The 14,418-nt window shown below is 44.7% G+C and overlaps 2 protein-coding genes and 1 long non-coding RNA gene across 4 annotated transcripts; 2 read left to right on the forward strand and 1 right to left on the reverse strand.

The window, feature by feature from the left end:
• Nucleotides 1–1,089: 1,089 nt before the first annotated feature.
• LOC131696261 (uncharacterized) lies at nt 1,090–1,779 on the forward strand. The gene has a single exon (XM_058984811.1). The coding sequence runs from the start codon at nt 1,090–1,092 to the stop codon at nt 1,777–1,779; it is 690 nt and encodes a 229-aa protein (XP_058840794.1).
• Nucleotides 1,780–1,783: 4 nt separating this feature from the next.
• Nucleotides 1,784–2,923, forward strand: LOC131696262 (uncharacterized). Its single transcript, XM_058984812.1, has one exon. The coding sequence runs from the start codon at nt 1,784–1,786 to the stop codon at nt 2,921–2,923; it is 1,140 nt and encodes a 379-aa protein (XP_058840795.1).
• Nucleotides 2,924–7,605: 4,682 nt separating this feature from the next.
• On the reverse strand, nt 7,606–9,825 carry LOC131677938 (uncharacterized). 2 transcript variants are annotated; one of them, XR_009303491.1, is made up of 4 exons: nt 9,138–9,825; nt 8,911–9,079; nt 8,404–8,759; nt 7,606–8,339 (listed from the first exon to the last, which is right to left on the reverse strand). It is a non-coding gene; the product is annotated as an uncharacterized LOC131677938 (long non-coding RNA). The 2 variants fall into 2 exon arrangements; XR_009303490.1 differs by having other exon boundaries at nt 8,911–9,758.
• Nucleotides 9,826–14,418: the final 4,593 nt, after the last annotated feature.

Consider the following 14,418-nt stretch of genomic DNA (forward strand, 5'->3'; position numbering starts at 1 on the left):
TTTTTTCGCTAAATGTGAATAAATTTTGTTGAGTTTTAATCAGCTTCAAGTTCAGTAATGCAAGATACTGAAAGCTCAGAGACTCGAATTTAATTCATATGCTGTATGCTGTAAATTAAGCCTTTAAATCGGTCAGATTGGAGGCACAACTAATGAATTTTCAGAAAGGCGAGATATATTTTTAACGTATCATTAGAGCGACCGAAAATAAAAGTCACAAGGACAGAACATGCTTCGTAAAACCCGTTTCAAATATATTAGAATATAAAAACCGGATATAAAACTTCAAGTATAAAAATCGAACTGGGACTTTCCTCTGCAAGAGTCGGATAAAAAAACCTTCAGTATAAAACTGGAAGAAAATATGTCCGATTCTTACAAATAAGTTTTTGTTAGCCGACTTTTAATCTTGAAAATACGTATATACGGATGCTCCTGCGACCGATTTATATATTTTAACCGGTTTTTATACTGGAGGCTCATTCTTACCGAGTTTTGCGGGTGAACATTTTTTAAACGATTCTTATGCTGAAGAATTTCCGTCTGATTTTTACGCTTGAAGTTTATTTCCGATTTTTATATTCTGATGAATTTGGAACGGATTTTACGAAGCATATTCTATCCTTGTGAGTTTTATTTTCGGTCGCTCATTAGTAAATTGCAAAAAATACAGCTCATAGATGTAAAATGAAGCTTATTTAAAAAAAAATTGGCCATCCAGACAAATCCAGACTTTTTCGAAAAAATTTCCAGACTTCTCGGAAATATACCTGGTATTTCTGATCTGAAGGGCCTCATTCAAGGAGAGGCATCACATACTGGTGAAGTGATTCCTGGAACCGTTTTCCTTCCGACTGCGCTAGTGAACGTAACAGTAGAGGTCGCATCGTCACTGCTCGTTGCTTGCTGGACTGTGATTCCCAACGCAACTTTGTTTCTGGGGCTCTTTGCGAACGACTGCAGCTTCCTCGCATCCGATTGCCGCATGCTATCCCGATAAGCGGAATCGGAAACACTACAACGCTGGTTGAATACCAGGCCACGATAACCATCTTCTCTCGAGTCACTCCCTTCTCCGTACAATGCTCCATGCTCGTTCTGCCTTCTATTACCGTCAAGCTGCCCCAGTCGACGGTAGAAGCCCGCCACTGGCCGATTCCAAAGCACGTGGAGCTGGCAGATCCAACATTCGCTGTTACTGGCGACATCGACATGATTCTGGGTGCCGCCCATTTCTTCCAAATTCTTCGATACGGCAGGATATCGCTCGGGGAAGAGTTACCGCTTCTGCAGAATACAGAGTTCGGTTGGGTCGTCTCCGGAGAGTGTTTATTTCATTTCTTGAAGAACACCACCCGCAACTCCGAAGGCCGCTACGTCGTCAAGCTTCCCAAGCGTGACGAGCTGCTTTGGCAATTAAAGGACAACAAATACAACGCCACCCGCCGCTTCTTCTCTCTAGAACGCTCACTCGGTTCGAGTCCCGATAAGAAGGCGATGTATCAGCAGTTCATCCACGAGTACGTGAGATTGGGACATATGCGGGAGATTGGCCCCGATGAAATCGACGCGCAACCGCAATACTACCTTCCACACCACGCTGTGATGAAACTCGACAGCACCACTACAAAGCTTCGTACCGTATTCGACGCATCATGCCGCTCGAACTCCGAAGTCGCTGAACGATGTCCTGCTTCCTGGTCCCACAATCTAGGACACTCTCGTGACGATTGTCCTCCGTTTTCGAATCCACCAGTTCGTGATATCTGCGGACATTGAAAAAATGTACCGGCAGATTTTGGTCCATCCCACCGACCAACCGCTGCAGCGAATTCTCTGGCGCGACGATCCCGAGGCTCCACTGAAGAGCTACCAGCTCCGCACCGTCACATACAGTACAAGCAGTGCTCCATTTTTGGCAACTAGGGTGCTGCAGAAGCTCGCCGATGATGAAGGGCAACATTTTCCGCTGGCGGAACCCGCTGTCCGCCACGACTTCTACGTCGACAATTTGCTGTCCGGTTCTGACGATGCTGAATCTCTCGCCGTTACCTGCAACCAGCTCATTGCAATGCTCGCATGCGCAGGACTTCCTCTCCGACAATGGTCTTCGAATTGTCAAGCTATTCTTGATACCATTCCGTTGGAGCTCCGAGAGACGAAAACACTACTCGATTTGGACCACGAGTCCTCCGTGACTGCACTTGGCCTCCGCTGGGAACCGTTGACCGATTTTCTTTCGTTCAAGACACCGAATTGGAAGGAATGCACGGTTCTGAACAAACGAACGATCCTCTCTCAGATTAGCAGTCTTTTCGACCCCTTAGGTTTGATTGGACCGACCATTGCAAAGGCAAAAATCATGCTGCAGAGTCTTTGGAAACTCCATCTCGACTGGGACACACCAGTGGCTAACGGATTTGCACTCGAATGGCAGGAATTTCACCAGAAGCTTTCAGCACTTGCACACCTTCGAGTTTCTCGCCATGTGTTACGTCCGGGTTACGACCGCTTCGAGATTCACGGGTTCAGCGACGCTTCAGAGTCTGCATATGGCGTATGCATCTATCTCCGGTCAATACCTGCCGAGGGCCCTTGTACAGTTCGCCTGGTGATTACTAAGTCCAAGGTCGCTCCGATGGGGACTCAAACCATTCCACGCCTCGAGCTATGCGCAGCTCAACTCCTGTCCAGACTTCTGAAACAAGTTCAGGACAGCATCGACATCACCGCAACCACATATCTGTGGACCGATTCTTCCATCGTCTTGAACTGGATATCCGCAACTCCATCGACATGGAAAACGTTCGTAGCCAACCGAGTGGCTGAAATCCAAGAGCTGACGTCTCACGCCGTTTGGAATCACGTCCCATCCGAAGACAATCCCGCTGATCTCGTTTCTCGAGGAATGGACCTCGATTAACTCCTTGCCAGTGCACTGTGGTGGAACGGACCGCAGTGGCTGAAACTAATATTCGCTCCTTGGCCAGCGAAGTACGTCGTAGCGACTTCAAACTCAGACCAACCGGAGGTCCGACAGACTATTGCCCTTCCGGTCGTGAGCGTAGAACCGTCAGATATCGTCGATCGCTATTCCAGTCTTCGTCAGCTACTTCGGATCGGCACACTTCTTCGACGTTTCGCCGCTAATTGTCTCCACCGTAAGAATCACTAGCCTATTCTTGTCGGCCCGTTGACGGCTATTGACATTGATTGCACTCTGCTCAATCTTGTCCGTCGCATACAACAACAGCACTTTGCCAACGAGGTACGCCAACTTGAAACCGTCGGAAAAGTAAACCGTAAATCCAACCTACGGTATCTGCACCCGACACTCGTAGACGGCATTATTCGTGTCGGCGGCCGGCTTCACAATGCTGCAATACCTGTCGACGGAAGACACCCGATCGTCCTCCCCAAACATCGTCTCACCGACATGATCGCCACGAGAGAACACCATAAGACGCTCCATGCCGGTCCCAGCTTACTGCTATCCTCGTTGCGCCAAAGATTTTGGCCTCTCGGCGGACGGAACTTGGTTCGCAACATTGTTCACGGCTGCATGGTATGTGCACGTACCAAACCCAAGCCGTTGCAGCAGCTGATGGAGGATCTGCCATCTGTTGGCGTTGACTTGGCTGGACCAATGTACGTGAGAACGTCACTCCGAAATAAGAGATCGCCATTCTTCAAAGCCTACATCACCGTATACCCTTGTGTCGGATCTGACCACTGACACTTTCATTGCGAGCCTGCGAAGATTTGTCGGCCGTAGAGGAAAGCCTGCGCATATCTACTGCGATAACGCCACGAACTTTGTTGGAGCACAGCGAGAACTGGAAGAACTGCGGAAGCTTTTCCGAACTCAAGTTCACCAAGATGCCGTAGCAAACGAATGCGCAGACAACGGAATACAGTTCCACTTCATCCCACCTCGCTCTCCCACATACGGTGGAATCTGGGAAGCCTGCGTGAAATCCGTGAAGACCCTGCTTCGCAAAATCCTCGGAAATGCCCACCTAACCGAATCCGAGCTGCAAACCGCATTGATTCAGGTCGAGTCAATGCTAAACTCTCGCCCAATCACGCCGTTGCCGGACAATCCATTCGATGAGCTTGCTCTGACTCCAGGACATTTCCTGATTGGTCGTCCGTTGAATGCGGTACCTGATCCAGATTGCCGTGAAGTTCCTGAATCCAGGTTGTCTCGATGGGAACGAGTACAACAGCTAACTCAGCACTTCTGGAGTCGTTGGCACAAGGAGTATCTCGCCACCCTGCAAAATCGCTACCGCTGGACAGAAGCCATGGACAATCTAGCCGTTGGTTCCATCGTCGCTCTCAAAGATGAGAGAGCACCGCCGTTGAAATGGCCCCTGGGACGCGTGCTCAGCGTTCATCCCGGCCCTGACGGCCTTGTTCGTGTCGCCACCGTGAAGTCGACCTTCGGCATCGTTCAACGCGCCATCCCGAAGCTCTGCTTACTTCCAGTTGAAGTAGCGCCACCCATCGTAGCACATAGTCCCGCACCAACTAGCAGCCCTACGTCAACAACGCCAAATGAAGGCCCTTGCTCAGGACACCGAGCCGCCGGACGAGATCCCGGCCCTTGCTCAGGGAACAGAGCCGCCGGACGAGATCCCGGCCCTTGCTCAGGGTACAGAGCCGCCGGACGAGCTCCCGGACCCTACTCGGGGAAATGAGTCGCCAGACGAGATCCTGGCCCAAGCTCGGGGGTATCGAGCGGTTCGTGGTTCACCTGTAAAGAACCAAGCCTCGCCGTGTGGGTTCCTAGAACCCCCGGCTGGGACTTGACTCGAGTTAAGTACCCCATCCTAATTTGTTAAACCAACAGTTCGCGTACAGATGTTCCTTCTTTACAGCACACCACTCCCGGACAGTATCCTGCAGTCGGACCCGACGCACCTCGAAAAATCATCCTGGAAGCTGTAAGGAGGCCTGTACCGGCAAGACGAATCCAGATCTCCATATCCCGTTGAACGTCAGTCATCGCAAGAAGCTCGAACTTCTGCCGCTAATGCCCGTTAAATTCCTTAAAATTTCATTGGCGGCCGGAATGTTCAATACTCACCTCTAATTCTCCAATACGAACCTGAAAGAAAATGAAATTTTATACAATGTAAATATCTGTAAATACTTACCTAGATTTAAGAATAAGCGAACTAATCCTAAAATATTATATACAAAATGCAATGTAAAATACTTACCGTACGATTCGCACAGTCAGCCCACTGTGCAAACCCTAAGCAGAAATGGATTCTGCAAACCATAACATAGCTGTCAAACAGCCGCAGCATAAACACACATAGAAAAATGTACACAAACAACATACAATAAATTCAGATAGTAAAAAGCAATCGCTGGTGTCGGTCATACAAATCTTACGAGTTTTTTATTTCGCGAAATCCTAAGTCCCGTAAATCGATCAAGTCGCTCGCGGTCTCAAAGTGGAAGTGCAGTGTACACAACAGGAAGAAAGTCTTGATCGAGCAGGTGAAAATAACGGCAAAGTTTTCTAAAAGATCCAGAAAGTAAGAAAAGTGGTGAAGTGCGTGAACATCGCCCTTTTCACAAAAAAGCTTGAAATGAAATCGCAGCTCCTGATATCACGCTATCTCTGCAATAGTTCTGCATAGTTCCAAATTTTACTTCGACATCGACTTTTTCTAAAGATGACTTCCCAGTAGTATCCTTGATTTGAATTATTATCGCTAATTCTAATGCCAAAGAACAAATAAAAACCTCTCGAAAACGAACCGTTTGGGAAAATCATCATCATTACTGGAATAGACCTTTCTCATCCGACCTAACACCTGTTTTTCCTATTTTTAATCGAAAGATTACACATTTATAAGAACATTTCCGTAAAAATGAGATTTTTAGGAGCTATCATGATTTTTTAAAATTTGAAATATGCAAGAATGTTGAATATTTTTTTCACCTCAGCAAGAATGGTGGGACTTAAAATGTGCGTTTAGGCAGCACTGCTTTGAATATTTTCACTTAAGTTCTTGGCAACGCGGTAAATGAAGTGGTGAATCGCAGTACAAAATTCATCAGCAATGTAAATAAACTAAAATGAACCTCTCGCTGTAGAACATTGGATGAAAATGTTTAACCTCACTTTTTTGACATTTCGCAGAGCTTGTTTACATAGACTTGGAATTTTTTTCATTCGACCACAGTATGAGAAACTTGATTTGGTTCACTTTTAAATGAATATCTTGTATTGACAAGCTCGCTAGGCTTTCATTTTTATTTGACGTCATTAGGCAATGTTCCGTTAAATTTGGCATTTGGATTTTTCTTGTCCACGATTCGTTGAAGAAAGCGATTTTATTTGTTGGTAGTGTAGCGATCGGCTCTGTCGGTAACACTGTTGGACATGCCCTCATCGGAATGTTCAGCGGTTCCGATTCACAAGAGGCAGCCTCGCTAGGACAGGCTGCCCCGGTATCGGGCGAGGCAAATACTCCGGCAGCACCATGCTCGTGGGAGATCAAGCAGTTATCTTGTACCCAAGGCCAGGCCGAGTGTGATTCGGAACAATTACCAAATTTAGAAGTCCATATACATAGCGTTCACGTGATACTTTTTCCTTGAAGTTGATCGAATAAAAATAGTATAAATGTTGACCCAATCCTGCAGCACTAGGATCAAAGATAGAGCATTGACACCAACTCACTGTGCTTCGGTGTTTTTTTTGCAAACGAACTATCAGGTCTATGTTTTTATTTGGTAAATGTTTTAATAAATATTAGTTCATTAGGAGTATGACTTATTTTTATTTTGATGGCGCGGTGAAGGGGTGGTTAAAGTGCGAGTCGTATCTTTAAAATCGATCACTCAAAAGTATTATAAATGATTATAAATGCGACAACAATAAACTCATAACCTTCCTAATGGGTATTTAGCCATAGCTAACGAGGAAATCGGTATGTTTTATTCATGTACAACAAAAATTACTCAGCAACAACTTAATTTATTATTAATTGTTACGCGTGATTTTGTCTCCAGTGATTGTCCAAAATTGGTCGCTTTTAGAATCTGGTGCTCTAAGCATAACTGTCCCATGTTAATAGCAAATCCCATAACACATGGGACAGTATAGCGACCATACAGCTGTAACAGCAAATTTAGCATTGACATCAATATAACCAGGTTGGTTGCAAGCAGAAAGAACAATACTAACTTGGCTGCTAGCTGTTTGTGCTACTAATAACACTAGCAGTCTGTCAAATTAACATGATTCTATGATCTCACTTCAATGACGATGGAATATAGCCGAATCCAAAGCCTAACCCATCAGCGCATTTGATCATGTAATATTATCAACTCGGAAAGAAATACATTTTATTGTTGTCTGTTTTTGAGGTTAGAACTTTTATACTATTGTGAGAATGGTCCTCAGCAACTATCCTTCCAAATCAAAAACTCGTGCTAGCAATGGCTTCGTTCAGAGGCTACTGCTGTACATTTGTTTTCGTTAGCTGGTCGATTACGATTCCCCGGACCGAACCACTTTTCCGCCGCCACAAGTGGGAAACGAACGATTCTCATTTGATTTCCGCAGTCTCAAATTACCAAACCACTGGCAGGTAGCATAATCTTCGGACTTAGCTGTGAATTGGAACAGTCAAGCCTGACTTCCCGAGCTACATCTCCAGTATTGTCGTCCCATACAACTAGTGAACCTAAATGTGATGAGACTAGATTGAATATTTTTCTACGAAAGTTATCTTCGACTAAGCTCCCGAACAGAAAGTAATATCGAAATCGATCGTAGACACGTTGAATTTACAACAGTTTTATTTGTTAACAACAACTTTTGTTGTAACATCAATATACTTATGATGCAGTCCTTCATGCCTCCAAAATCTACAACGGAAAAACAATGTAAATCGATGTTTTTGATTTCAGAATGTATGGGAAAAGATCAATTTTCACATCCCTTAACGACCCCCCTTTTTCCATGTAAAAATCGGGTTTACAATGAAATTGGATGTAGAAACAACAAATGTGATTATATTTCCATTGTAAATTTTCCAGAATAACATTGTTTTTCGTTGTAATATAACAATAAAAAATGCTGTAATACTGTTGTGTATTTCTATTCGGGCTGGCTTTCCAGTCACGAGAAGGGACGGCGTCAGCATCACAAGCGATGAATATGCATGACTGACGGTCATGATGTTGAGCGGCTGACCCTGAAATCTATCGTATTCGTTCGTTCAGTCCGAGCGATATTGCGTAACTCGGGGAACAGGCAAGTGCGACGATTGAGTCGTCATGGGCTTAAATTTTGTACATACAGGCACCTATAAATAACCAATCAATTTAATTATGTAGATTTAGGCCATACCGTAAATTTGGCTGACATACACCGTATCAAGTCCCACACACATAGCACACCATCCTGGCAACCAGATGCGCCCATCTCGGCCTGCCACTGGTCTATGAAAATACATGTGATAGGACCGCAATGGCCGTTTAGGGTGAACTGCAATAGGTGGCTATCGAGCCGGAACACTTCAACAGTGTGGCCCTGGCTGCCAGTAATGACTGTACCGCCCGACACTTCCAAACATGTCACCGGTGACCCTGCTGGTGAAACTCCAGGATACATTGAAGCTCCTCCTCGGATGCGTGATGTTGAGCTGGCAACGCTGTGGACGGATTTGAGCCGGCGGATTGCTGAAATAAACTAATGCTTCCTGCCGAACCGGTGCGTACGTGGGCTAGAAAAGAATAAGAATTAAGGCACTTGATGACATACTCATTACAGACTGAAAATTAAATGACTTAGAATATACAGTATTTTAAAAGAACAAGTAAAATCTGTCTGCGCCCTAGGTGAGCTTAAAAAATTGCTTGAAACATAGAACTTACTTCGCCCATATGCAGACGTAAATCCCCAATCGATCTGACAACCTTACGTGTACGTTTCCAGTCTTAGAAAATCGATTCGTTCACTCAACCGTGCGACTATCACTTTGTCACCGGCGAGCTTTATGTTAGTTACCCCATTGTTGTGGGTGTTTTCAGCTTCATATATATCCTGCAATGAAATGTCCGTCAATAGTTGTAATATAAACAAATGACTCCAAACAATTTACCTTAAATTTACCAGTCGTTCCCTCCCCGAACCGCCCATCTGCACACCCAATCTCTATGAGATTATCAAAAAAAGTACAGATACCAGATCGGCGAAGTCTGGTAACATTTCTTCCGCGCTGAACTTCCTCCTCCAGGTGGCTGAGAACATTCGCCAGCGCACATCTGCTCCCGGGGTGGGATGAAACCGTATGATTGGACTTACTCTCCACCGCTGCTACGTCATAGCCCTTGGTCGAATTATTCTACAAAAACCTAATTCGCAGATCCGCACAAAACCTTTTTGGCATACACAATTATCATTTTTGAAATGTTTTTCATACTGGACGGTAAAATGAAACCATTCTGGGTTTATTTTTTTATGCATCTCATTCTGATGATTGTGCCTGGTGAAGTTAAACTGTAGTTTTTTCATTTTTCAGTTTGAATTCCTTGGCAGGATGAAATACACATCTAGGACGATTTTTCAGAAGGGCGTTAGTACAGTTGCTTGCTTTTGAGAAAATCGACATTGAAAATTTTCGAAATGTTTTTAATTCTCAATTTGTTGCTGTGAAAGCTGGATATCTAATTCATAGATTAAAATAAACACGATTGATGAATGCATCATTTTAAGCTTGCATTTCCAATAAAAATAACGTTTTTCTTCCATAAAGCGCAAAAATGTGTATTGCGTCCTTTTGAGATGTTTCACGATTATGCGACCTTCTTTACCGACCTTTGACAATCGTATTATGCTGATGAGGCTTTTGACAGCAGCCTCTAAATAAAACACAAACGCTCTTGCGGCCCAATACATAAGTCTTGTTTTCATTTTAGTGCGGTTTAACGGCGTTTTATTATATTGTGAAAATATATGTTCAAAATGGATTCAGTGCTGTATAAAATTCAACACAATGGTTTTGGGGAGCCAACCGGATTGACTTCATTCGGGGTAAACAAAAAAGGAACGCGATTGGCACTATTCCAGGTAAACAAAAGAAGAAAGGTTAAATAGTCAAATGTTATAGAGAATTGTATTTTCTAGATGGCTGAAAAATAGTTTTACTACCAATGAAATGGTGACTAAAACATAAGTTTCGGTTCGAAGGACTCCATAGTCCGTTCTAAACTAGTGGTATGATCCTGTGTACAATTATAATTCATTGTGGTTATCGAAGAATTGGTAACAACCGACCAGCCACGAATCGACTCCTATGTCGATCAACATCTGTAATGCGTTGCAGCTAAAGAGTCAGCCAGTATGAGATGTTATTACGCTGGTTATTCGCTAATGCTAATTGGAATGCTTTTCTATGAAGAATCGCTAGGATCATTTCGCTAGAATGTGGTGTGAATCAAGAAGTGTATCGCACGCGCCATGGAGAAAATCGAACACATACATCGAAGTGAAAATAAACCTGCTTTGAAATATATCGTATTTGCGAAGTCAGTGATAGTGTGAACTATTCATTATAATTCTTCATCAATTGTGAGGAATGAATGAATAAAATATATAAAACAAAGCATTTTTTTACAAGAACGTGTAACCCGCCAGGGTAACAATTTTGCACTGGGTGGAAATATACCCTTTTTTTGCGTATACACTCCGTAGAGTGTATTGTTTACGTTAAAGTTATGCTCACCGCTGTTCGATACCGTTCACATTTAGTTTGTAAATTTTTATATAGTTTCGCGTTTGTGAACGGTTTTGTGTAATCAGATAGGTGTAGAAAATTTTGTTTTATGTTTGTGAATTAGTAGCATAGGGTTTAGCTAGGCCACCGCTCTCCTCTTGCTGCAATAAGTGTGCTGGATATGCTGCACATAGCGATGACAGCTATGCGGCGGTACTGTTTTTTGGTGCTGGTTTTGGTGTTTGTTTTGGGTGAGTGGAAAAGGCGGCCATCGTGAAAAAAGGTTAGTTAGTTTCGGACCACGTTGCAGTTCGGTTTGTTTTCGGTAGTGACCGGTTTGTTTTGGAAAGTCCAACCCGCCAAATAACGCGTGTGTGCGGAAGTAAATTCCCGCAAAAGTACCGGCTCGTGGTTCGAGAACTCTGGTCTGGTGTCGGGTCGCCGATTAGGGAAGCTAAGCGTTAAGGAGCCACTCGCTTCCCCGGCTAACCATAAAGGACCCAGAAGACGCCTTTCCGCTCTCGCTGTGAAGGATCAGCCGAACGAGCCTAGCTCTCCTTCACAGCTAAACGTCAAGGAGAGCGAAGCAGGGTGGCCAAAGGTGCTCCCTGGGAAGTACACTGCGGTGACTTCTGGGATCTCTCGCGGGGAGCGAGTAGATCCGGCGATAATTCGCCATCGTCGCTAGCGAGGTTCCAACAAAGGAGCTAAGCTCACCTCCCTAGCTAATTGTCAAGGACCGCTGCCGGAGCAGTCAACTCAAATCGGGAGAACTCGGCCGTTGCTGTCCCGGCCGGTCGGACGAGACCACCCGCCTTTCCGCCCAGCAGTAGCAGATTAGCAGCAGCAGCAGTGGAGAGAGTTGGAGGAAATAAACACGGTAAAATTAAATTTATTTGTTTTGTTTACCTTTTTTGTTGTGACGAAAATCCGAAATTCTGTAGAGGCACCTAGGCCGCCCTGAAAAGAAGGGTACGCCGGGCAAACAAGAACCCGAGTAGTGGGCAAACCCCTACTTACATTTGGCGCACAGCGCAAAACACACTGAAAAAAATATTTTCCTATTTTGGAAAATATTTTTTTCTTCCGGAGTGTGGGGTGCTTCTACTAAATAGAGGATTTTCGTAGAACAGTGGTGAGGTTTCTTCCGCAATATTGTTCCGCGGTCGTATTATTTATTTATTTACATTTTTGGTATTGTTTTTTGATTTTTGCATTTTCTTTTTTTGTCCGAATTTGTGGATTGCGTTGTTTGTGTTTGGTCTGCCGGACGAGTAGTTTGAAGGTTGTTGTCATTTATTCGGTTGCGGTGGCCAATCGCCTTGAATTCTCAACCCGGTTTGAGACATTTTTGGAGCAGCTTGATTTCCTGAAATTTTAAGGGAATCGTTAGTGGGCGAAAAATCAGAAATTTTACCGTACCAGTACTTACATGCTTTGTGCTTGGTGATTTCTTCCAATATAGCGCATGTTATGATGGCGTTGGAGAAATTCAACCAAGCGTGTGTGTTCATGCGCGTCGATCATTTACATTTCGATGAGCTGGATTTTGAGTTGCTATCTCGAAGCATTTTTATCTCTCCTGATTCGGATCTTTCGGGTGTCCAGCGGCAGCGGCGTCTTCGGGGAATTTTGTCGCATGAGCGGTCGTCTCGGAGGGAATTAGTTCGTAATTTCCGGGGTGATGTGGGTGAAGAAAAGGAGATCTGCCTTGGTAAATTATTAACAATCAAGGAAGATCTCCAGTACCGGTGCCCAAACAAGGAGATTTACCGAACACGGTTGCTTCATTTGGGGTCTAGGCTCCAAGTTATCCGAAATTATGCGGCAGGGGAGGTCAACCAGGAAATTTCGGGGTTGCTGGAGGAAGTTCTAGCAGTTTATGCCAGTCATTTCAGTGACGAACAGGCAGCACTTCCTCCCGATAACCAAGAAGGGGATGATGGAGAAATTTTGGGAGATTTGCTGAGTACAGACGTACCTGCAATTCCACAGGGATCCAATCCTTCCGATAACGAAGGATCTCTTTCCAAACAGCTCGTAGGAGACGACCTGTTGCGTGTCTTGTGCGAGATGAGGGACGAGATTCGACAATTGCGACAGCAATCCGACGATAATAAAGCCCTAGCGTCTCAGGGGTCTGATGCTTTTTCAAAAGCTACCGAAACGCTAATGGGCGGGATTGCTTCACTGACAACAATTTCGTCAGTTTTGAGAAAGACGGTTCAAGAAGTTGTCTCACTTCGTGAATCCGTCAGTGAACTTCGGGCACTAGTACATCAGAAGGAAAGTGCTCCTGAGATGGATCTGCAGACCGATCTGGAAGATTTGCGTTTGATGGACGTACCCGATTCATTTGATGAACCAGAGATTCCTCGCCCAACACTGGCGCCCAGTCCCGATCAATTTGTGTTGAAGCGAGGATTCTCGGGTCAACAAAATATATGTCCATCACTTCCAATCGAGAAACCGAAACAGAATACCGGATTCACAGCCCCGTACCAAACTCAGAACCAGCCTTACGTTCCTGAATTGACCGAACAGCTGGCGGGACCATTATATCCGAAGTTTTCAATATCTACCAACGCAGGAAACGGATCGATGGCAGCCCCAAGAAATTACTCGCGTAACCCGCAACGCGTCGCTGATTGGAAAATTCGGAAGTATGCTGGAACTGATGAAGGAACGGGACTAAATGAATTCTTGGACACCGTAGCGAGTTACGCTGCGTGTGAGCAAATGTGCGAAGACGAACTTTTCAATTCTGCGATGCATTTGTTCACTGGCAATGCTTTGACCTGGTATCAAGCTATGCGTGCGCAAAACCGGTTGTTTAACTGGAACCATCTTGTTTGCGAGCTCAAGGTAAATTTTGTTCATCCTGAACTTGATGCTACGCTCAAAATGAAGGCTCTCCAGCGTCGGCAGATGCGTAACGAATCTTTCCAGGAATACTTCCTGGAAATGGAAAAAATATTTCGTGCTATGACGGTTCCAATGGCACCGAGCGAAAAACTCGACGTGCTCAAGCGGAACCTGAAAGCCGATTATAAACAAATGCTGATTCTAAGGCCAGTGAACACGCTCTCAGAATTGATGAGTCTTGGTAAATCGATCGACGCCTCCAAGACGCCGATTTATCAGAAAGTTTTCGGTTCTTCTCGGGAAGTTGCTGCTTATTCTGATAATCCACCACAAAACAAACAAAAACAAAATAATCAAAACCAAAAGGGAGGTGGACAGAATAACGGCAACGCAAAATCCAAAACGTTTTGGAACAAGAATGCCCAACCGGCAGTTCTTGGTTCAAGTAAGCCTCCTGAAAACCAGAAAAAGAAACAGCAAGGGAATCAGGATGGAAAGAATCTCGAGGGAAACAATCAAAAACCTACAGAACCACCGCAGAAACCTATAATGTGTCTGGAGTATTTGGTGGAAAAGCATCGTCCTCCCGTGCTCGGCGTCTGCTACAATTGTGGAGACAAAGGACACGAACATGAGGGATGTCGGAAACCAAAGCGGGTCTTCTGCATCGTGTGTGCGTTTAAAGGTTTTGATGTTTCTCGTTGCCCTTACTGCCTAAAAAACGGGATCAGAACCAACTGAAGTCGCAGTTGGCAGTAAAGCAGCGCTCCAAAGAACAACTAACAATCCATCCCCAGATTTA

Source organism: Topomyia yanbarensis, chromosome 1, assembly GCF_030247195.1.
Source record: "Topomyia yanbarensis strain Yona2022 chromosome 1, ASM3024719v1, whole genome shotgun sequence".
Classification (NCBI taxonomy): Eukaryota; Metazoa; Arthropoda; class Insecta; order Diptera; family Culicidae; genus Topomyia; species Topomyia yanbarensis.